Source organism: Ranitomeya variabilis, chromosome 1 (assembly GCF_051348905.1).
Source record: "Ranitomeya variabilis isolate aRanVar5 chromosome 1, aRanVar5.hap1, whole genome shotgun sequence".
NCBI lineage: Eukaryota > Metazoa > Chordata > Amphibia > Anura > Dendrobatidae > Ranitomeya > Ranitomeya variabilis.
The window spans coordinates 692749123-692774251 of record NC_135232.1 but is presented as its reverse complement, the minus strand read 5'-3'; the positions used below and the strand labels follow the sequence as shown (position 1 = coordinate 692774251).

The window sequence follows — 25129 nt, the reverse complement described above, 5'->3', positions numbered from 1 at the left end:
TTTGGGTTGACAAACGCGCCTGCAGTTTTTCAACATTTCATAAATGATGTATTCTTGCATGTTCTGGGGAAATTCGTTATTGTGCACCTAGATGACATTCTCATTTATTCATGCGACCGTGATACTCATTTAGAGCATGTGAGGCAGGTGTTACAGCTACTCAGGGAAAATAAGCTCTATGCTAAACTTGAGAAATGTGTATTTTCGGTTCAGGAGTTGCCTTTCTTGGGTTATATTGTGTCTGCTTCAGGGTTTAAAATGGACGCCGCTAAGGTGCAAGCGGTGCTGCATTGGGAACGGCCTGATAACCTAAAAGCACTCCAGCGGTTCCTTGGGTTTTCCAACTATTATATAAAGTTTATCAAGGATTTTTCTACCATTGCTAAACCGCTTACTGACATGACGAAAAAGGGTACCAATTTCTCTGCCTGGCCTCAGGCTGCTGTGCGCACATTTGAATTTCTGAAGAACACTTTTGCTTCGGCCCCCATTCTGGTGCAACCGGACGTATCAAAACCATTTACCGTGGAAGTTGATGCGTCTGAGGTTGAAGTGGGGGCGGTGCTGTCACAAGGCTCATCCTTGGGCGAGTTGCGTCCATGCGCCTACTTTTCTAAGAAGCTGTCGCCCGCCGAACGTAATTACGATATCGGCAACAGGGAGTTGTTGGCTATCAAGTTGGCTTTTGAGGAATGGCGACACTTCTTGGAGGGGTCGGTCCATCAGGTTACAGTGATCACCGACCATAAAAATCTGCTGTATTTGGAGTCAGCCAAGCATCTGTCCCCCAGGCAGGCTCGCTGGGCATTTGTTTTTCACGCGGTTCAACTTTTTTGTTACGTACCGACCTGGGTCTAAGAACACTAAGGCGGATGCTCTGTCCAGGTGTTTTCCGGGGGGAGAACCTCGGGAAGATGCGGTACCCATCCTCCAAAAGGGTGTAGTGGTCTCGGCTCTCACGACCGAAGTTGAGGCTGAGATTGCTGAGGCTCAGGAGGAGGTACCACCAGAGCTTCCCATTAATAAATAGTTTGTACCGCTCCATCTTCGCCTAAAGGTGTTGGGTGAGCATCATGATGCTGTCCTGGCTGGCCATCCAGGGATTAGGGGTACCTTGGAGTTGGTGTCGCGTCGGTTTTGGTGGCCCAAAATCCGACAGGACGTGGTCTCGTACGTATCAGCATGTACCACGTGCGCTAGGGCTAAGATGTCCCGCTCTCGTCCTGCTCGCACACTACATCCTCTCGGGGTACCCAGTAGGCCATGGACGGAGATTTCCATGGATTTTATCACAGATTTGCCCTCCTCTGCTGGGAACACGGTCATTCTGGTGGTTGTTGATCGGTTCTCAAAGATGTCGCACTTTGTGTCTTTGCCTTCGTTGCCTAACGCTAAGACTCTGGCTCAGGTATTTGTGCAGGAGATGGTCAGACTTCACAGGGTCCCATCTGACATCGTGTCTGATAGGGGTACTCAGTTTGTGGCAAAATTTTGGAAAGCTTTTTGCTCATGGCTGGGGATCAAGTTGTCACATTCTTCTGCGTTTCATCCTCAGTCAAATGGTCAGACCGAGCGTATGAACCAGAATTTGGAGCAGTACTTACGCTGTTTTGTTTCTGACAATCAGGAGGAGTGGTCGATGTTCCTTCCTTTGGCTGAGTTTGCTATAAATAATCACCGTCAGGAATCGTCTCGGGAGTCCCCGTTCTTTTGTGTTTACGGGCTCCATCCTCAGTTTTGTACTCTGCGTCAGGGGGGTTCTACTGGCGTCCCGGAGGAGAACCAGTTAGGAGCACAACTGGCATCCGTGTGGAGGAGAGTGAAACAGCGCTTGCTAAGCGTAGGTGCAAGGTACAAACGAGTGGCTGACAGTAAACGTGTGACAGGTCCGGACCTGAGTGTGGGTGACTGGGTGTGGTTGTCCACAAAAAACATGAGACTCAAGATTCCATCCTTGAAATTGGGTCCAAGGTTTATTGGTCCATTTAGGGTTGCCGCCATCATTAACCCGGTAGCCTACCGTTTGGCGCTCCCTACGGTATATAAAATACACAACGTGTTCCACAGATCTTTATTAAAAAAGGTGGTGGGTTCTGTGGACACGGCGCCTATGCCACCTCCAGTCTTGGTGGATGGCAATTTGGAGTTTGAAGTCTCCAAGGTGGTTGACTCTCGAGTAGTGCGCCGCACATTACAATACCTGGTACATTGGCGTGGTTATGGGCTGGAAGAGAGGTCCTGGGTACCAGCCTCGGACATACATGCGGACCGGCTGGTCAGTATGTTTCACCGCCGCCATCCAGACAAGCCGGGTCCTATAAGTCATGAGGGCCCTGGGGTCCCTCATAGAAGGCGGGATACTGTCATGTCGGACGCTGTTCACACTAGGGCGTCCGACAGACAGCGGTAATTCCACTTACGTCCACTACACGCTCAGTGGCGTCGGCTAGACTTTATCCAGCTTGCTCGGGGTTAATCTAGCTGGTAATTTGGTTGGAGGCTGGGTTACGCCCACGGCCTTTAAATAGTCGTGCTGGACTTTGGGCGTCGCCAATTATAGCTTGTGCTTTGTGCCTAGTGATTCCGGTCTGGAGTGGTGGTCTTGTAAGAATATCGTAGCTGGTGGTGTATTATCCTTTGTCATATTCCTCCTTCCTATATTTGTATTTGTTTTGCCCTGTGCACATTATAGTGTATTCCGGTGTGTCTGCGGCGTGGTGCGTTTTTCAGTTTTCCCTGTCTGTGCTTTCTGTGGGGATTGGTGTGTGGTCTCTTCACTGGGTGGCGGGTGTTGGTTTCAGCTTAGGGCTGAAACAGGAGACAGGGTCAGGCCTGGTGGCCCAGACATGCACACCTTTAGTGTAACTTCTGGGAAAGGGACAGACAGGGTTTCCCTAGCCTGAGGGATATCGCAGGGGCCCGGGTAACCAGCCTTAGTCTACCCAGTACTCCCGTGACAGCACCCATAAACCTTACAGTATTTGTACACGGGCTGTGTAGTGCTGAGCTGATCCCACACTCACACACACTATTCTCTCGATCCTACTGTTCTGCCACCACTGTGAAGGATTACACCAGAGAGATCATGCAGAATCCCATAAAATGTGGTGTACCCACACTTCGCCACCCAACCTGATGTCACTATTATGTCAGACGGATCACGTAATGCGGTCTCCCCACTATCACCATTGTGACATTGCGCACTCCCTGGGAACACATAAGATAAACTTGGTACAGCTTTACACAGACGGCTTCTCTCCACACAGGGCCAGGGAGGCATGGGCAATGAGGGGATGTGGCCCACGCAGTCACTGACGTGACACCACACTCACGCACAACCATGACAGCCTGAGAGGCCCCTATCACTAGCACCAGTGAAAAAGAGTGCTGCCAGCCTGGTAGGACTGCCACCAGTACCTCGATAGATATAAGCCCTGTCCATTAACGGGATAATATTGGGCCAGAAACCAGCTCCGGTAGCATGAAAAGTTAAACTGAGAAACGGACATGTGGATCTAGATATAAGAGCAACCCAAGGATAAATTATATATTCAATCATCTCAAGAGCACATTAGGCAATACATTATATACACAATGGTTGCATATATACACTGGTCAAATAAACAAATACAGATAGCGGTAGGACAAAAGATATAAGCAGATGGATCATGTCAATTACTGGGTTGATGTTCGACTATGTGTGCGCTGGGCAGCAGGGGGTATGGAATGGCAGCTGGCTTCTAGGTCCTTCACAGCAAGTTACTCAATGTGACCCCCTTTTGAAATGGACCGCATGCATAATACAGAGTGAGACCACATGGCCTTACACTAGCCTTTATCCCTTTTTGAGTCACTTCCCTCCTGCCCTCTGAGCTGAACCTTGGTAAAAACTCCAAAACCTAAGATGAATTATAACTCTTTAATCGACGATCCTAGGGATGCGGTTTTGGCACCATTGGATCAGGTCTGGCCTCTGCTATACGTTGAGACTGAACACATTTTGGCTATCTGGCTCTTATCAGCCATTCTACATATCTCCTCTCCTGGGGTGATAGAATGGATCGAGCCCCTGGAAGGTGTTTGCCATGTTTAGGAGATCTCGGAAATATACACTATGTACAACTAGGACATAAAGTATCTCCATACCTCCTTATGGAATCATGTTTCTAGAATGTTCTTTGGCAGCTTCAGCATGACTCTATATTGCAAGCAAGCCTTTGTCCTTCTCTGAGCTGGCTCAAGGTGTGAGATCTGTCACTTACAGCCTTTGCAGGCTTGACTCCCCTGCTGAGCTAGGCACACAATGACACTTATTTTGGCGCTGCAGTATAATGGAAGAGGACACAATAGCACTATTAGGCTATGTGCACACGATGCATTTTTAATGCGTTTTTGCTGCTTTTTTAAGCGCGTAAATGGTCCAAAAACACAATGGAATACTAAAGCAAGGTTGTTCAATGACAGTCCTTAAGTATTGTGCACATGATCCATAAATTTCTGTCCATATTTGCAGCATTTTATTTTCTGCAGCAGGTCAATTCTTTTTGCGTTTCTGCAGCATTTTTGACTCATTGACTTCAATTGAGTCAGTCAAATCTGCGGCAAAAATGCAGGTGTAAAAAGGTTTGCATATTTGCTGCAGATTTGCTGCCAAAATGCTGCAAATTGTCAAAGGGAAATGATGTCAAAAGGAGGAAGAGTTTGCGGGTGGGGAATAAGTGTGTGTCTGTGTGTGTGGGCGGAGAATATGTGCGTGTGTTTCTGTGTGTGGGTGGAGAATATGTGCGTGTGTCTGTCTGTGTGTGTTTGTGTGTGTCTGTGTGTGCATGTCTGTATGTGTGTGTCTGTATGTGCGTACCCATGCGACGTGTGTACCCAGGCGTCATCTGATGGAACTACTACTCCCATCCGGCTACGTCTTTTGTCACATATAAAAGAGACAGCATGAGCCGATGATGGGAGAATAGTCTCATCATCTGGTGCCCGTGTTCAATTGTAAAAAAAAAATCAAAACATTTACATATTCACATACAAAATACATACTCACCGAATGCCTAATTCCCAATGCCGTGTCTCCTGCAACAATCAAAAATAATAAACCAAAATATACTCACCTTTCTGCCATAGTCCATTTAATACAGAGTGTCCCATGCTGATCTCACCCGGCCGCCGGTGATACACTGACAGGAGGTAATCACTCCTGCAGTGTATCACTGAGCCGCCGTGAGAGTTCACCAGAGTTCAACAGCTGATCAGCTCCGGTGCTCCCACGCACCGCGGCGTGGGAAAGTTCACACACAGCGGTAGATACGTTATTGTGCATCCTATTAGAAACTGGGGACATCATTCCATGACGTTAACGCGTTTCAGGCCAGTTTGGCCCTTAGTCTGGTCTATGAGTGTTATGAGTGACGGCCAAACTGGCCTGAAACACGTTAACGTCACGGAATGATGTCCCCAGTTGCATGTTGCCTGAAGTTTTTAACAGGATGCACAATAAAGTATCTAGGATTTTGAATACTTTGGATTCTGGCTTTCTATTGGTTTGATCTCTGCCGTGTATATCCTCTACCCGATTTCCTCATTTTTGTTCTAAAAAGTTGCAAAAAAGACAAAAAAAAAGTTTAGTTTTGCCCAAAATTCATGAGCCACGTGCGCCATTTTGAAGAATTTTGTGCAAAAAAAAAAAGCATTCTGCAACCATAACACCTAGATACTGTCTGACCCTAGAAACTGACCCATGATCTTTGCAGCAATGAAGGAATTTATCATAATTTGCCAGTGTTGTCTCAATCCTCAGGTGGCAACTATTCAATGGCTTCCCACCTACTCATCCCCACGTAGTATACAGCCTGTGTGCAGTGCATACTCCGGCTCAGTTCAGTTACATGGAAGTGTGATTTCTCACATGTATGTGTGTGTATGTATATATATATATATATATATATATATATATATATATATATATATATATATATATATATATATATATATATATATATATATATATATATATTATTTATAAAATCTGTAGAGTAATTTGTCACTGATATATGGTTTTCTTATCCTTAGGGAGGAAACAACGCAGGACACACTGTTGTGGTAGAAGGAAGAGAATATGATTTCCATCTCTTTCCCAGTGGCATTATTAACCCCAAAGCAATTTCCTTTATCGGTAAGTGCTTTCCTATAATATATAACATCTAATGAGAAAAAAATAGTTTTTAAGTAGATATTATCAAGGGAATCTGGACATGTTGCCATATAGAGCAAATGTGCCAATGACATCACAAAAGGCCACCCGTATAGAAAAAAGGTAACCAACAGCACACAGATATAGGCTGCACGCTCCAAAGTCCAAGGATCCAATAGGACCAATACTCACAAAAGAAAAAGAAGGAGCACAAAAGGCCAGTCACACTGGATTTACATATCGAAATGGTAAAGAGGAGTTAAATCATAGACTGATCCAAATAATCATTTGCAGCAGAGCGGACATCCCATTAGAGCAACCAGGGACCCGAAAGGTAAGGGGGCCACTACCACTTCCAAAGCAGGAGGAATTGGGCATTATGATGAGCTATTGGACTCCAAAGGGCCCATATATTGTCCTAGCTCAGAGTCAGTGTCCGCCACTGAAGGGCAGTACATGACATGGATTGTTAAATTCTGAAATTAATCCCTTTTGCTATCATGACATCTAGTGGTGAAATAAAAGAACAGCACTGATTCATACATAGTCTTGCTACTATTTTCAAGTAGGTGTCAGACAAAGCCACACATACAACTAAATGCATTTTTCTGCATAGTCATATCACCATACAATTCCTAAATAATATAATCGTGTGGTATCCTAATAATACCACCATATAGTGACCATATAAAACCGCCATAGCTGTCCTACACAATACTGTCATTCCACGCAAACATTAAACTGTTATTCAGTGTCCAATTAGCACCACCATGCAGTGCCTGACCAATGAGGGAGTAAATGGTAAAATCCCTGGCACTCAAAGACAGTGGTGATTGTGGCGCTGCAATCTCCGGTTACTCCTAGGGATTCTGTCTTTAAAGGATCATCGGAAATTGATCTATTGTTTAAATCAGGTTTTTGTGTTACATGTATTGTTAAAAATATTTGGCAATGGGTGTTTTGTTCATATCACAGTATTTAGTTTTTTTTTTAAAAAAAGAGAAATCTTGCAATTTTCACACTGGCCACTGGGGCATTTTTTTAGACTGTTACTTCCTGTCCTTCAGGAAGAGTTTTCAGCAGACTCCTTATCAGCAGAGTCAGGATGACAGTGACAGGTAACCCCTCTATACACCGCTGATAACACAGGATCCACCAATCACTAAAGGCAATGTCAAAGCTCACCTCCTCCCTCTCCCTTCACAATGACCTTTGCACCTTCGCTTCCATACTGTCAGAGTCAGTTCATTGCTGCTAATGTACATGTGCTGTTTGCAGTGCAAAAACTGCACCAAATCTAGTGATTGTAATTGTGGATTTCATTGCGGAAAAGTTGCAGATTTTGATACGCAAATTTTTCTTTCTCTGCATGTGGTTTACATTTTGTACAATCTTATCCCTTTTGCTGGTAAGGTAAAACATTGCAGATTTCCTGCATGCAATATCCCGAGACCATGCTCTGTGCTTTCTTCTGGTGTGTTCTTTCTGCTTTTTTCCACACCAAAGTACTCAATATCAATCTGCTCCGAATTCTGCATTTTTGCTGCATTTCTTTATTGTGTTTTTCCCCTTTTTTGATGTGCTGTTGGTACAAATTTGAAGCAGGATTTTTCATGCATTTTTTAGCACAGAAATGCTGGCACTTAGAGGGGATGCCCGGGACTTTAACATTAATAGCCTGTCCTTAGGATAGTTCATCGATGTCTGATCAGTGGGGGTGCGACACCCGGCCACCCCACCGATTAGCTGTTCCCGGTGTCGACAGCGGCTGGATCTGCTCAGTTACAGCTGCACAGCTCCGCTGACTGTACAGTGGCCGCGGACAGGTACTGCACATCTGCCCACAATTGATTTGCATAGGAGGTGGATGTGCAGTACCTGACCGTGGCCACTGCGCAGTCGTTGGTGCTGTGCTGTCCACTGAGCGATTCCGGCAGCCGGGAGCCGAGTGTTGCACCCACACTGATCAGACATTGATGACCTATCCTAAGGATAGGCCATTAATTTTAAAGTCCTGGACAACCCCTTTAAAAAAACATAACTGCATTTTTTATATGTGTGTGTTCGGGTTCCTCATAAACACACCAAAAAACGAATAGCTCCATAGCGTCTTTATACACACAGCGGGCAGTAGTTTTCCTACTTTGCTTAAACTGTTAAACACAGCAGATTTGCGGCAAAAAAATCTGAAAAATTCCCACCAAATTCCTATTATTGTGCAATTACCTTAAAAGTTGGCTGTGAAGAGTGAGGTCCGCAAATTACTAGACATCAGCTCGGTTATCGGTCTAGTCTCAGGCTTTGCTACTGACCATTTACAGTCCTATCAATAATAGAATAAATCAATACTTTCCGACTGGAGAAATATAGACACATAACAGTGGCCTGGCACCACTTCCCTAATGCGGACAAAGGGGTTACCTATAGACTCCTATAAAGAACATACAGATGGGTGGGACCAGTGACATACATAGACATCACAGGGCCCCATAGCAAAGGTCATAATCCCCCCCACCTCTATACCCCCCAAAAATATTCAACAAAGTAAGAAGGCTCATACCTCCTAACTTTTAAAATCAGTTTTGCGACATGTACATGCAGCGCCCCAGAGTCCTGGTCGTTGCAGTACTGTGGCTCCGCCGCTAAGGGGAGCTATGGTACGTCTGATGGCACTGAAGGAGTTCATCTGACCAGGTATCACATACACCAATACATTTCACAGTCGGGCCTCCAGGGGGAGCTAAGGGTGCTATTTATTAGGCCACTCCTCACCGTGTGGGTAAACTGGGGGTCAGGCAGGAAGTTAGTTCAGAAAGCTGACTGGGTTGGAACCAGGCAACACCTTGTGGCAGGGGGTGTTGTGGGGAAGATTCGGTAGGGTCCCTGTCAGGTTTGGGACCCTGACAGAGGCCTGGCAACGAGAAAGAACGTCACGGGACCGTGCCTGCTCAGCATAGCGGCGGTGCCCTAAGAAAGGATCAGAAGCGAGATATATTGTGCTGAGTGAGAAACGAGATCAAAGCAAAAAGGAGAATACCAGTAGGAGTCGTGCTGTAAGACCGAGGCAACATCCTACTGAGGCGCACTACCGGTGGCCGGAACGCCGAGGGAGTATTCATATATCTAGCTCCAAGCAATACTTCAAACCAACGGCAGGACAGTCAGTCACAGGCGGGCTGTCTCACATACATCACCTATGCAGACTTGGGGGGCAACCTGTGGAGAGGGGCGACTCTAGGGTCCCGGAAGAGCTCCGAGCCTACCCGTCATACGGGTGCGTCCCAACCGTAACATCAGGGAGGGACGGAGGATTAGCAGAACATCATCTAATCGAGTTGTTGTGAGGGAACACGAGAAACAGACACAACAGTTGTGGTGACTATCCCGTAAGCACAGCAGGGGAGGACCACAACACATAGCGCTAGCAGGAAGGCACAGATTTCCACCTGCAAGGAGAACTCTGGAGGTGCCATCGGACCGGCCGGACTTGCGCAGCCTGGTGAACCGTATTCCGGACTGAGGACCCAGAGACCTTCAGTAAAGAGGTAAAGAGACTGCAACCTGGTGTCCTCGTTATTTACTGCGGCCTGCACCACATCATAACATCGTCACCATACCTCCACCTTCATTGTACGCCCCTCAGCAGGGTCACGGACCGGGTCTAGCCACCGTGACAACCCCAGAGCAGAGACTCAGAGGCCCGGTACCGGGTACCCCTCGGCCCTGCGGCAGTGGGGGCGCTACATACACAGTAATTCTGCCAATATTGCAGCCCCACGTTCTATCCAACTGCAAGACCCATTTCATGGCCCTAATAGAATATGATGCCCACAAAAATGCCCCTCCCCCGACACACACAGACAGCATTATACCACTATTTCACATCAAAGCCACCCCTCACATGCAAGGTATGATGGCCCTACAGTGCCTCCAGCAAAGTATGATGCTGCCACAGTGACCTTCAACGCAGTATAATGTCCCCATAGTATGATTCCACTAAAGTGCCCCCCACAGTATGATGTCTTCATAGTTCACACACAGTATAATGCCCCCACAGCCCCACATACACAGTATGATGCCCCCAAAGTCAGCCACACACAGTATAATGCCACCACACATAGTATAATGCTCCCACATACACAGTAGGACACCCTCAAAGTCAGTCACACATAGAATGATGCCCCCACAATCATCCACACACAACATGATGCCTCCACAGTCACCCACACACAGTATGATGACTCCACAGTCACCCACAAATGGTATGATGTCTCTGCAGTCCCCCACCCACACAGTATGATGCTCCTGCAGTCCCACACACACAATATGATGGCCCCTAGAATCCCACACACACAGCCGGATGATTGACAGCCTCCCCACACACATAGTCTGATACCCAACTGCCCCCCCACACACACACAGTCTGATGCTCCTGCAGTCTCACACACACAATATGATGGCCCCCTAGAGTCCCCCACACACAGCATGATCTGTACAGGCCCCCCACACACGGTCTGATACCCAATAGCCCCCCACACACAGTTTGATGCCCAACAGTCCCCCCACATACGGTCTAATACCCGACAGCCCCTACATGCACAGTCTGATGCCCCCACAGCTCCCCACACATAGTATGATGCCTCAACAGTCACGCACACACTGCATGATCCCTCCACAGAACCCCCACACACAGGCTGATGCCCGACAGTCCCCTCACATACACTTTCTGATACTCGACAGCCCCCCACACACAGTCTCATTCCTCCACACACAGTCTGATGCCCACACAGCTCTCCACATACAGAATGATGGCCCCCACAGTCACCAACACACAGTATGATGCCCAGGTTATAGGCCCCATAGGGGCTACATGGTCTGCACTTTGGACGGTATGCCCCTGGGTGAGGCACAATTTTAGCTTTGTTGTGTGATTATGTAAATCAGACTTAAAATGGACATTTATTAGCTTCTGCGTGTGATATTTCAGCCCTAGACACTTGCAGCTCTCTTTTGATGGATGGATGGATGGATGGATGTAGAAGAGTTGGTGACCTCAACACTACTATTGTACATTCAGACGTGCAGTTCTAAGCTGACGAGAACCATTCAGTTAGACGTCCCCATCCCGCAGCCCTCCGGCCTCGCTGTAAATTTCCATTGTTACAGTCCATTGCAGACTTTTATGCTCAATCAAACAATCAAGAATCAAAGCTCCTACATTCCCGTTAATTCACCCAGAAAATATCTGCACGCCACCATAAAAAAATAAGCCAAAATGATAGAAAGATCCATAAAAATGGCAAAATCTATCTGTTGTTCCGTAAGGTTTATGCAGAAGCTCAGGTCCATAAATAGATGAGCGTCGCTCCGGCGAGTGCGGTATTTTACATCATTACTATTATTCTTTTACCTGAACGCTCTGGCTGTTCACTTAATGGGATTTTATGGCAAAAAGCCCCGAGTTTATCTTACGCTGGAAGCAGATCTATAAAAACATTCTTTTAAAATTCCCAAACTGGTCATATATTCTTGTTTACCGATGACAAATGGAGCCGCAGCATATTTCCCCAGTGTCGTATTAATATTGCGCTTTTCCTCCGATCGCTTTATGTACTTTGTAATCTATATCCCTTAGGGGAATTGATGTGCGCTTCTTTTCGGAGCAGATGTATTACTTGGCGATCTGGAGTTGGCTCTGAAGTCCATATATTTCCGCAGAGTCCTATCCGCAGCTCAGTGTTATATGGCAGCGTCCCTGCACTTCTCACTGATGCACAAAACAGTGAAGAATTTTATTTTTTTGCCCATTTTTTTTTTTTAAAGCTCCTTGTGTATTCCCAACAGGTAATGGGGTCGTCATACATCTGCCAGGACTTTTTGAAGAGGCGGAAAAAAATGAAAAAAAAGGTAAAAAATCTTTATTCGCTCGTCGGAAAGATTTCGAGTCAGGGACAAACACAGGAGCGGAGAGAAAAATACTAAGACTAGGATGAAAAAAAACATGGTAATTATGTCCGGATACATCATGGATGATAGAGAAAGGGGTCCACAGTTTGGCCCATCTAAGGAGATTAACAATTTTTGGTCATTTTTTCATGTAAATGTATTTATTTTGGGCTAAAAAAAAAATGTGTAATTGGGTTTCATAAAAAAAATTGCACCATTTGCTTTCTATAGCTTCTGGGCTATAACTGAGAACCTGTTAATGGGTTTATGATTCTTTTTTATGTTTTTTTCTGAGCTCCAGATTGCTGAATTCTGACCACAGGAAAGATTTTCTTTTCTTTTGATGTGGTCTCTGGTCCTTGTTGGAATGAGCTCGCTGACAGATTTTCAGGAAACTCCCTCTGCAGTTTGCAAAAAAACAGTGCGACACAGACGCAAACGGTGCAAAATGTGTAATTAAGCACAATTGCGAAAATTATATTTAGCCCAAAATACATGCAATCAAGTAAAAAAAATAATAATAATAAACCTGAAAGAGGCCGCATTCTTGAATTTCAGGCTATGTGCACACGTTGCAGATTTTGCAGCAGATCCGCAGCGGATTTGAGGCTGCGGACCTGAAGCAGTTTTCCATGAGTTTACAGTACCATGTAAACCTATGGAAAAAAAATCTGCAGTGCACATGCTGCGGAAAAAAACGTGGAAATGCAACGGTTTATATTCCCCAGCATGTCAATTCTTTGTGGGGATTCCGCAGTGGTTTACACCTTCTCCTCAATAGGAATCCGCAGGTGTAAAACCGCAGGTGGAATTTGCACAAAAACTGCAGAAAACACGCGGCAATTCCGCGGTAAATGCACAGTGCGGTTTACCTGCGGATTTACCAAAATCAGTGCGGAAAAATCCGCACACCATTCCGCAGCGTGTGCACATAACCTAAATGTCTGGCATGTAATACTATATTTCACCTCTAGTGGCCACTACAGGAAAAATATCCGATTAGCTAAGGCTTTCCCTGGGAATCTGAAGTGAAGGGTATCAGAGACAGGATCCCCAGGGATCAGCAGATATAATGGATAGTTTCACTTGAATAATGGATTGTCTCAAAGATTTCCATTGTAGACAAAATCTCAAGAGGGGGTTCCAGAATTTCTTCTTACAGATGTAATTGTGGCCTTAAAGGGTTAAACAATCATGACTGTTTCCATTCTTAAACAGCACCCCACTTGTTTGTGGTTAATTGTGGTATAGCAGCTCACAGAAATCAAAGATATGGTGGATTTGTTACAAGATTTCAAAATAAAAACTGCATAAATATATCTGTTGGAACTGATGAGTCTGGTGTACTCACTCTGAAAGTCCATGGCTGTATATATCTGATATTAAATTGAACATTTTAAGAGTCTGACTTAAGAGTGAGAGAGCTCATGAGACTAATGTAAATTGTGTCTGTCCACACAGCCCGACTGACAGTTGCAGATTGTATAGAGCAGCGTGAGATCTTAGCAGCAGGGAATAGGGACACTGAGGATCTGCCAATCAGGCTAGGTGGGCGGGGATTCAGCAGCAAGGAGGAGGGACACTGAGGAGCTGTCAGACCAGTTAGGTGGGTGAAGATTTAGCAGCAGGGAAGAGGGACACTGAGGAACCACCAGTCAGGGTAGGTGGGCAGCAATTCAGCAGCAGGATGGAGGGACACTGAGATCCAGTCAATCAGGATAGCAGAATTCAGAAGCAGAGAAGAGCTGTTATCGGGCTAGGTGGGCGAAATTCAGCAGCAGGAAAGGACAGTGAGGAGCTTTCTATCATACTAGAAGGGTGAAGACTCAGCAACAAGGAGGAGGAACACTGAGGAACTATCAATCAGTCTAGGTGGGCGGGGATTCTGCAGCAAGGACTAGGAACACTGAGGAGCTGTCAGAACAGTTAAGTGGGTGAAGATTTTGCAGCATGGAAGGGAGACACTGAGGAACTACCTGTTCCAGATGGGAAGGTATTCAGCAGCGGGAAGGACAGTGAGGAGCTTTCCATCACGCTAGATGGGTGAAGACTCAGCAACAAGGAGGAGGTACACTGAGGAACTATCAATCAGTCTTCGTGGGCAGGGATTCGGCAGCAAGGAGGAGGAACACAGGAGCTGTCACACCAGTTAGGTGAGTGAAGATTTAGCAGCAGGGAAGAGGGACACTGAGGAACTACCAGTCAGAGTAGGTGGGCAGGGATTCAACAGCAGCAGGATGGAGGGACACTAAGGACCAGTTAATCAGGATAGCACGATTCAAAAGCAGAGAAGAGGAGATGTTATCAGGCTAAGTGGGCGAAATTCAGCAGCAGGAAAGAAGGACAGTGAGGAGCAGTGGAACAGGGAAGGTGGGGGATTGAGCAGGAGGGAAGAGGGACAATGAGGAGCTGTTCATCAGGCTAGGTGGGCATGGATTCAGCAGCAGGAAGGATAGTGAGGAGTTGTCAAGGGGGCTAGGAGGGTGAAGCCTCAGCAATAAGAAGGGAGTACTCTGAGAATCTGTCAATTAGACTTGGTGGGAATTCTGCAGCAGAGAGAAGGGATACCGAGGAGTTGTCAATCAAGCTAGGAATACCTTTGATAAATTATTTTTAAGCCATTTTGACAAGGGTTTTCAAAGTAAGTACACCTGTCCCACCAGGTCTTGAAAAATCTATTTAATAATGTATGCAATTTGTATTTTGAAATCTGGTAACAAATCTGCTTTAAGGGTGCTACCCAAAACCTTGTGGAAAGAAAGTAGCTATCTTTCATTAGCCCAGCACAACCCCTTTATAGCCTGTAAGATTCTGCTTTCCTATATACCATGTATTGTATTTTTTATAGGTTTAAAAGATTGGGAGAAAAGGCTGATCATATCCGACCGAGCTCATATTGGTAAGTGTAGGAGGTGTAATAAATCTAGTATACGTGTGTTTCTCCCAGACTGACCCATGTTTGTCCCCCGTGTAGTATGTGACTTTCACCAGGCAGTTGACGGTCTCCAAGAAGTCCAGAGACAAGCTCAAGACGGAAAAAAGTAATTATATTACAACCCCTTCATGCTTTTAGTGATTTTCTTCTAGTCGGTCATTATAATGATTGATGTTGGATGTTACGATAGTCAAAATATATGGAAATATTTGTTTTTCTGCAATATACAACACTTCATATAATATACTGTAAGCCTCCTATACTATATGGGTTATTGCATACACTGTAGCACACACTATCGGGGCAGGTTCCGGGTTTCTGCGTGCCCACGGGCCACAGCGTCCCAGGGGCCCACTCTTTGCTTTTGTTTCTTTTCTCCACTCCTAAAAGCGATAATCAGATATTTTGCTGTTGACAATGTTGTATCAGGGCTTGTTTTCTTGTTGTCCAAGCTGTAGTTTTTGTCATTTCCATTTTGGGGTCTATATGACCTTCTGATCCCCTTTATAATCCATTGTTTTGGTAGGGAAGTGACCAAACACCAGAGATTCTGACATTTAAACCTTTGTCATTCCCAATAGGGAGTAAATATTATAATGTTACTTTAGTTTTTACATTTACTCCCAAAAAGATACAAAAATAAGGGTTTTTACATACTTTAAAAAAAAATGCTAATACACACCCTATGAGACTTAAGGTACCTTCACACGAAACGACTTTGTAACGATATCGCTAGCGATCCGTGACGTTGCAGTGTCCTGGCTAGCGATATCGTTTAGTTTGACAGGCAGCAGCGATCTGGATCCTGCTATGATATCGCTGGTCGTTGAACAAAGTTCAGAACTTTATTTGGTCGTCCGATCGCCGTGTATCGTTGTGTTTGACAGCAAAAGCAACGATACCAGCGATATTTTACACTGGTAACCAGGGTAAACATCGGGTTACTAAGCGCAGGGCCGCGCTTAGTAACCCGATGTTTACCCTGGTTACCAGTGTAAAATGTAAAAAAAACAAACAGTACATACTCACCTTCGCGTCCCCCGCCGTCCGCTTCCCACACTGACTGAGCGCCGCAAAGTGAAAGTGAAAGCACAGCGGTGACGTCACCGCTGTGCCCTGCTACTGCCGGCGCTCAGTCAGTCAGTCAGAGCAGGAAGCGGACGTTGGGGGACGCGAATGTAAGTATGTACTGTTTGTTTTTTTTACTTTTACGCTGGTAACCAGGGTAAACATCGGGTTACTAAGCGCGGCCCTGCGCTTAGCAACCCGATGTTTACCCTGGTTACCCGGGGACCTCGGCATCGTTGGTCGCTGGAGAGCGGTCTGTGTGACAGCTCTCCAGCGATCAAACAGCGACGCTGCAGCGATCGGTTGTCGCTATCGCTGCAGCGTCGTTTCGTGTGAAGGTACCTTTAAATCTACTATGAAGGCCGGGCTTCAAATTTGTACAAACATGGCAGACACAAAGCCTTCAGTAGACCCCTATCTACCATGATAACACCACCGGTGCCCCGCAATTGTGTTAGACCTTGGAAGGGACATGAGTCGCCCTCCAGGGCTGTGGGGTACCCGGCACCGGGTCCAGTGTTCACAGGGGAATGTCACAGTGGCAACCCTGGCCGTGGCTCTGGGCGCCCATGTAAAAGGGGAAAGTCTTTAAAGGGATTTGGTGAATAGAGTTTATGTTCGTGACGCCACCTGTGGTATTCGGTCAGTGGGGACCGACGCTGCTTTAAGGGGTCCTCTGGGGTGATGTTATGGCAGCTAGATGGTATAACTTCCCACAGGTGAAGTATATCCCTAGGGCTCCCGGTGTGTAGATGGAAGATGGTGTATGGCGCAGTAAAGAACGAGGACACAGGTTTGCAGTCTCTTTACCTGGTTTACTGAAGACTTCAGGCTGCCACAGTCCAGGGCACCAGATCACAGGGCAGGCAGGGTCCGGCCGGCTTGGAAGCGAATCCAGAGTCCCCTTTACCAGGGAGAGTTAAAAGCCTTCCTCTAGCGCGGTGGTGTTGTAGTCCCTTACTGCCTATGGCTTCGGATAAGGTCCTCACAGTTCTTCTCTCTGTCCCCCATATAGGATAGGACAATACCTGTATGACAGGTAACTCAAGCCTTTTTACAGGGACTCTAGTACGCTCCGGGCTCTATGTGTTACTGTGTCTCAGGTGTGTGTGGCGGACAGGTAACTTGCAGTTCAGCTGTCCTGCCAGTCTCTGATGTAAGTCGTAGAGTCCCTTACAACCTCGGTGGTCCGGCTACTGGTTATCTGCGCTCCAGAGGGAGGCAGCCTGCTTTTAGCTGGTCTCCCCTAATGTTACTCTCCTGTGCTTCGCTCTCCTTCACGCTCACTGAACAATGTTCCACTTTCTGTCTGTTCTGGAACGAGTGGGCACCCGTGAGAGCAGTGGACTCCAGAGAATGCCATTGGCAGTCGTGCAATGTAAGACGCTTGGCACTCTGTACTACATCTCAGCACTCTGTACGACACTCGGTACAGTGTACAACGCTCGGCACTCTGTACGACACTCAGCACAGTGTAAGACACGGCACTCTGTACTACGCTCGGCACTCTGTATGACACTCGGGAAAGTGTATGACGCTTGGCACTCTGTACGACACTCGGCACTCTGTACTATGCTTGGCACAGTGTAAGACCCTCGGCACTCTGTATGACACTCTGCATTCTCTACGACGCTCGGCATTCTCTACGATGCTCGGCACTCTGTACAACACTCTACACTCTGTACAACGCTAGGCACTCTGTACGATGCACGGCACTCTGTACTACGCTCGGCACTCTGTATGACACTCGGCACAGTGTACGACGCTCGGCACTCTGTACGACACTCAGCACAGTGTAAGACACGGCACTCTGTACTACGCTCGGCACTCTGTATGACACTCGGTACAGTGTACGACGCTTGGCACTCTGTACGACACTCGGCACTCTGTACTATGCTTGGCACAGTGTAAGACACTCGGCACACTGTATGACACTCTGCATTCTCTACGACGCTCGGCATTCTCTACGATGCTCGGCTCTCTGTACAACACTCTACACTCTGTACAACGCTAGGCACTCTGTACGATGCATGGCACTCTGTACTACGCTCGGCACTCTGTACGGCACTCGGCACAGTGTACGACGCTTGGCACTCTGTACAACACTCGACACAGTGTAAGACACGGCACTCTGTACTACGCTCGGCACTCTGACACTCGGTACAGTGTACGACGCTTGGCACTCTGTACGACACTCGGCACTTTGTACTATGCTTGGCACAGTGTAAGACACTCGGCACTCTGTATGACACTCTGCATTCTCTACGACGCTCGGCATTCTCTACGATGCTCGGCACTCTGTACAACACTCTACACTCTGAACAACGCTAGGCACTCTGTACGATGCACGGCACTCTGTACTACGCTCGGCACTCTGTACGACACTCGGCACAGTGTACGACGCTCGGCACTCTGTACGACACTCAGCACAGTGTAAGACACGGCACTCTGTACTACGCTCGGCACTCTGTATGACACTCGGTACAGTGTACGACGCTTGGCACTCTGTACGACACTCGGCACTCTGTACTATGCTTGGCACAGTGTAAGACACTCGGCACTCTGTATGACACTGCATTCTCTATGACGCTCGGCATTCTCTACGATGCTCGGCACGCTGTACAACACTCTACACTCTGTACAACGCTAGACACTTTGTACGATGCACGGCACTCTGTACTACGCTCGGCACTCTGTACGACACTCGGCACAGTGTACGACGCTCGGCACTCTGTATGACACTCGGCACAGTGTACGATGCTCGGCACTCTGTACGACACTTGCCACTCTTTACTATGCTTGGCACAATGTAAGACACTCGGCACTCTGTACGACACTCTGCATTCTGTACAACGCTCGGCATTCTGTTCGACGCTCCGCACTCTGTACAACACTCTGCACTCTGTACGATGCTCGGCACTCTGTACGATGCACGGCACTCTGTACGATGCTCGGCACTCTGTACAACACTCGGCACTCTGTATGACACTCGGCACTCTACTATTCTCGGCACTCTGTACGACACTCAGCACAGTGTATGACGCTCGGCACTCTGTATGACACTCGGCACAGTGTAAGACACTCGGCACTCTGTAAGACACTCGGCACCATGTACGATGCTCGGCACTCTGTATGACACTCGCCACTCTGTACTACGCTTGGCACAGTGTAAGACACTCGGCACTCTGTACGACACTCGGCACTCTGTACGACACTCAGCAATCTGTATGACACTCGGCACTCTGTATGACGCTCGGCACTCTGTACTACGCTGGGCACTCTGTACGACGCTCGGCACTCTGTACTACGCTCGGCACTCTGTATGACACTCAGTTCAGTGTACGATGCTCGGCACTCTGTACGACACTCGGCACAGTGTAAGACACTCGGCACTCTGTACGACACTCGGCACTCTGTACGACACTCAGCAATCTGTATGACACTCGGCACTCTGTATGACGCTCGGCACTCTGTACTACGCTGGGCACTCTGTACGACGCTCGGCACTCTGTACTACGCTCGGCACTCTGTATGACACTCAGCTCAGTGTACGATGCTCGGCACTCTGTACGACACTCGGCACAGTGTAAGACACTCGGCACTCTGTACGACACTCGGCACAGTGTACGATGCTCGGCACTCTGTATGACACTCGGCACTCTGTACTACGCTCTGCACAGTGTAAGACACTCGGCACTCTGTATGACACTCGGCACTCTGTATGATGCTCGGCACGCTAAACCCATATAAAGAACAAATTTGCACAACTAGGAGCAAGGTAATATTTTAAAAGTTATTTGCTTTATTACTTAATTAATAAAAACAAGACTGTAACAAAAAGGTGGGATAATCAGATGGTGACAACTGCCAGTAGTGGAACCACAGGTCAGGGCAATTAGATGCAAAAATATGCCATATATCCACCCCAAACATCTAGTTCATATATATCACAAGTTTAACTTGTATTATCAACTAGAGTCAAGCACATACAGCAAGTATGTATGGAGAAGATGGAGGGGTAGAGAAGAAATAAACAGTGTAATCCATTACCTCAGACCTGCGGTGCCACAGCCCCTACGCGTGTTTCGGCTAGCGTGCCTTCTCGGGACTCTGTATGACGCTTGGCACTCTGTACGACACTCGGCAGTCTGTATGATGCTCGGCACTGTGTACGACACATGGCACTCTGTACGACGCTCGCCACCCTGTACGATGCTCGGCACTCCTGTACGACGCTCCCCACTCTGTATGACACTCGGCACTGTGTACGACACTTGGCACTCTGTACTACACTCGCCACTCTGTACTACGCTCGCCACTCTGTGTGACACTCACCACCCTGTACTATGCTCACTACACTGTACGACGCTCGGCACTCCTGTACGACGCTCGGCACTCCTGTACGACGCTCGGCACTCTGTACAATGCTGAGCACTCTGTACAACGCTTGGCATTCTGCACTCTGTACGGCGCTCGACACTCTTGTACGACGCTCAGCACTCCTGTACTACCTTTGGCACTTTTTAAGACACTCCTAGCAGTGCGGACATCCCCCATACATGAATATTAGATGTCGCCAATTGAAAGTGGGATCGAGTGGGTCCTTCCTGAGATCAGAGGATTCCGGCAATTGCCCTTGTTCACCTGGTGCTGCTGGCAGTCCAGCAATGTGAGACACTCAGCATAGTGTGAGACACCCTGCATGGTTTAGTTCTTCACTATTAGACGGCTGATTACGTGGATAGATTTGGACTTATGGTAGCAGAAATCTATGTAATGATAATAGTGGTTATTCCTACAGTGTCATATTACTAGTGTTATATTACAAAATATGAGACACTGTGGAGCATGAGACACTCTGCGCAGCGGGAGACGCTACGTTCATAGTCTATGGGATTGCTGGAGGCAGCCAAGCACATGACTCTGCTCATTGTACACTTCAGAGCCCTGTTCTTGGAATCAGATGGAGTCCCAAAGGTGGGATCCCTGTGATCAGCAAGTAACCGCCTATCCTGCATATAGGTGGTACATTGCTGAGTTGGGCTAACCTTAAATAGAGGAGACCCTCATCAATTATCCAGAGCCAATAAAGTGATAAAAAAGGATACAAATGAGAACTATTACTACGGGATCTGACTATATGGGGATTATATGTAGTCTGTAACCATAGAAATACAAAGTTCTGCTTAGTAGCTGTAGATGTAAAATCCTTTGCACAAATGCAGCATCCATGACATTATCGAAGGATTCATATCCATTTGCATTTATATAATTACTATTAAATAGTTTAAAAAGCAAAATATAGAAAATTTAAAAAAATGTGAAGAATAAATAACACATGTTCTAATTCTCCCATCTTTTTTGCCGTAGCATAGGCACTACGAAGAAAGGCATTGGACCAACATACTCATCAAAAGCCTCACGCACCGGTCTCCGAGTATGTGACCTTCTGTCAGACTTTGATGAGTTTTCATCCAGGTATGGGCTATTGTGTTACCTTATTATTATCCTTGCCTGAAAGATTGAGCCACAACAACAAGATGCCGACATACATGACAGCAGCTTCTTATCAGTCATCAAGAAGTGTAAGTATGGGTGTAGGATTGTGGTTGTCCAAGGTCAGAAAAAAAGGTCTTCTCCGCTTTGGTCTATAGACTGTGACTGATAGTGAAGCTTCTCACACTTGACATCTATCTATCCCATATCTATCTATCTATCTGCCAGCATGTGAGATGAGTATTGTCTCATCAGTCCGGAATTCTGGGATCATCAAATGTTCTATTTTGTAGGTTCAAAAACCTGGCACATCAGCATCAGTCCATGTTCCCAAATCTGGAGGTGGATATAGAAGGACAGCTGAAGAAACTGAAGGTAAGGCAAAGCTCCGCATGTAGTATACAGGCTGCCACAAACGGCCACAGCAAAGAATGTTATTTCCCCTAAATCCAACAAGCTATAGTAATCTACTCATTATAGGATGACTTATAACTGTATTATAACGTCCTGTAATTTCACAGTTACACTGACTCTCTAAACTAATAGACCATCCTATACCACTCATCTCTTCTGTCGTTTTCTCTATTGTTTTAGATGTATGCTGAAAAAATCCGGCCAATGGTTCGAGATGGTGTATACTTCATGTACGAAGCCCTTCATGGATCTCCAAAGAAGATTTTGGTGGAAGGAGCTAATGCAGCGCTACTTGACATTGACTTTGGTTGGTAAATCTAAGATGGATGAATGGATGAATGGAACGATTGATGGATGTTACGATGGATGGAACGATGAATGGATGGAATGATGGATAGATGAAACGACGGATGGATGGATAGAACTGTGGATGGAACGATGGATTGATGGATGGATGGAACGATGGATGGAATGATGGATGGATGGATAGAACGTTGCATGGATAGAACGATGGATGGATGGAATGATGGATGGATGGAATGATGGATGGAATTATTGATGGATGGATGGAATGATGGATGGATAGAACGTTGCATGGGTAGAATGATGGATGGATGGAATGATGGATAAATAGAACGTTGCATGGATAGAATGATGGATGGAATGATGTATGGATGGAATGATGGATGGATAGAACGTTGCACGGATAGAATGATGGATGGATGGACGGAACGATGGATGGACGGAACAATGGATGGATGGAATAACAATTCTCCTATATGTTAATAGCTCAGATAATCCGTTGCCTGATTCTAATAATAACCTATGACCAGTGCACAATGTAAATTACCATCCAATTTCTGTTACTGTTTTGTTGCATTTTGCACATATTTTTGGAATTGTATTTGCATAATTGATAAAATGATCTATTCTAGAGAGGATTTTCAGAGGGCAGAAATAATGAACTGATTTGTCCCGATCTCTGTGCTGTGTGGTCATCGATGTGTGACAGAGAGAACAAGTAAAATCATGGTGTACACTAATATAATAAATGACATAATGGCGATTAAACAATGTATCTACTTAATGAGAAGAAAGCTATTCTACAGTAATTAGCTCGAGGGTTGGACATATTATATAGTATCAGGACTGTAATTATCGGATTCTTTTATTCATTAATGTCAGGTTTCACCCAGACTCATTGTGGTGGCGGCGGCGGTCGCTGATTAAACACACGCATCGCAAATTGTGTTAAATTAATTTATTGATGTCATCGACTATTCATAGAAAGTGAATGCTCACAAAGGATAATTACAAAGAAAACACGGATCTATGAAAGGGCATTTCCAGAAATCTGCATCGTTGACCTAAGCCCAAGGTCCCCATACACATTGGATTAAATTCAGCTGAAGCTGCTCATGTCAGCGGGAACCACAGACCACCTAATGTGTATTCTCCCCTGACATGGGTGATAAGGATCGGCCGGATAGAATCCCAATGCCCGAGCCTTATTTTTCCGCAGGCAGATAAGCCATCACATTTCTGGAAATGCCCTTTAATAGATCCGTGTTTTCTTTGTTACATATGTGACCTATGGGGCCACCACCAATTTGCAGACCAAAAGGTGCCACATTGGGTGTGGTGTTTTCCACCCACAAACTTCAATGTTAAAGACCTCCATGCACTACAGATAAAAGTTGGCCTAAGTGTACGATTTTAGTGGGATCGGCTGACTATTCCAAGTAGTCGGGAGAGATACAGGAGCTGTTATCCTAACGATAGTTTGGCAAACAGCTATCTCTTGCATGGGTATCGTGAAGAATGAGTGGCTCTGCATGGGTGACCCATGTTGCACTTTATTGGAACCAGGTTGAACTTCCACTGTCCCTCACCATTTTTCTACATCAATAACTGTTCAGGAACTGCTAAAATCTCTCATGAACTTTTGAGAGTCACCCTCTGAAAGTGAAATCCATAAGTTTCTGTAATGTATGAACTGCAGCAGCCCTCCAGTTTGTGAGCCCCTATTTGCAGCAGCTCTCCGCTCTTGAAAATAGAGGGGGCTCCGAACAGTTTGCTCTCTATAACCTACTAGGAAACCTATTTTTGGTGATACTCCTTAAAAAGTCCCACCTAGACTTATGCACAGTGAAACTCCAAAAGACGAGTGATTTAAGAAAACTTCCCCCCTTATCTAGACAGGATCCAGATTTTCAATTCTATCCTATAATATGCACTTTTTAATGAAATCTGTAGGCAGGATTTTACCCCCTCAAACTATTTCTATGCCCCAGTCCATCAATACCTTTATATGGCTGATCCGTTCCTCTATTCCTGAGAAATCAGCATTTGATTGGATATGTAGATGAGGCTGAAGACCTATGTTAGATCTGAAGCCTCTGTCACTCCAGCTCTATTCCCTGCCCAGCACCACCGCCTTCTCCTGCTTGACTGACAGCTTCTATGCTGTATGACTTCAGGCATAGGTGCTGCCAGGCAAACATGAAGTGGCAGGGCAGAGCGGGGAAAAAGCTGGAGTGACAGAGGCTTCAGATCTACCGTAGCACTTCAGCCTCATTTGTATATCCAAATCAAATGCTGATTTCTCAGTAATGGAGGAATGGACTGGCCATCTAAAGGTATCCCTGGACTTGTCTTTAAGAGCCATACGTGCACATAGTTTTGGGGTGAAATCCTAGACATATTCCCTTTAATGCAATTTTGGGTAAGTGTCTCAAAGAAGTTGCACTGTATGTTTTTGATTTAAATTTTTTGCTCTTTACCCTAATGCGGCCTCCCTATCTGCAGGTACATACCCTTTTGTGACATCATCAAATTGTACAGTGGGAGGCGTTTGCACTGGACTTGGAATCCCCCCTCAGAATATAGGGGACGTCTATGGTGTAGTGAAAGCTTATACCACCAGAGTGGGCATAGGAGCCTTCCCAACAGAACAGATAAATGTGAGTACTCCGAGACCACAGAATTGTAAAAATATAAAAAAAAAGTCTCATTCACAAACGTGATACCGTTCAGATTTTGTGCGACTGGTCTGCTTCCCTTATTGCATGCCAGCG

The 25129-nt window shown here is 46.2% G+C and overlaps 1 protein-coding gene across 1 annotated transcript in view; it reads left to right on the top strand.

Moving 5' to 3' along the window:
• Positions 1-25129, top strand: part of ADSS1 (adenylosuccinate synthase 1) — an 81136-nt gene that overhangs the window by 48266 nt on the left and 7741 nt on the right. Inside the window, exons 2-9 of the mRNA XM_077266485.1 lie at positions 6073-6175; positions 12038-12100; positions 14988-15038; positions 15114-15180; positions 21513-21620; positions 21932-22013; positions 22233-22359; positions 24861-25015. Of these exons, the coding sequence (XP_077122600.1) occupies positions 6073-6175; positions 12038-12100; positions 14988-15038; positions 15114-15180; positions 21513-21620; positions 21932-22013; positions 22233-22359; positions 24861-25015 (756 nt within the window). The remainder of the gene's footprint in view (positions 1-6072; positions 6176-12037; positions 12101-14987; positions 15039-15113; positions 15181-21512; positions 21621-21931; positions 22014-22232; positions 22360-24860; positions 25016-25129) is intronic.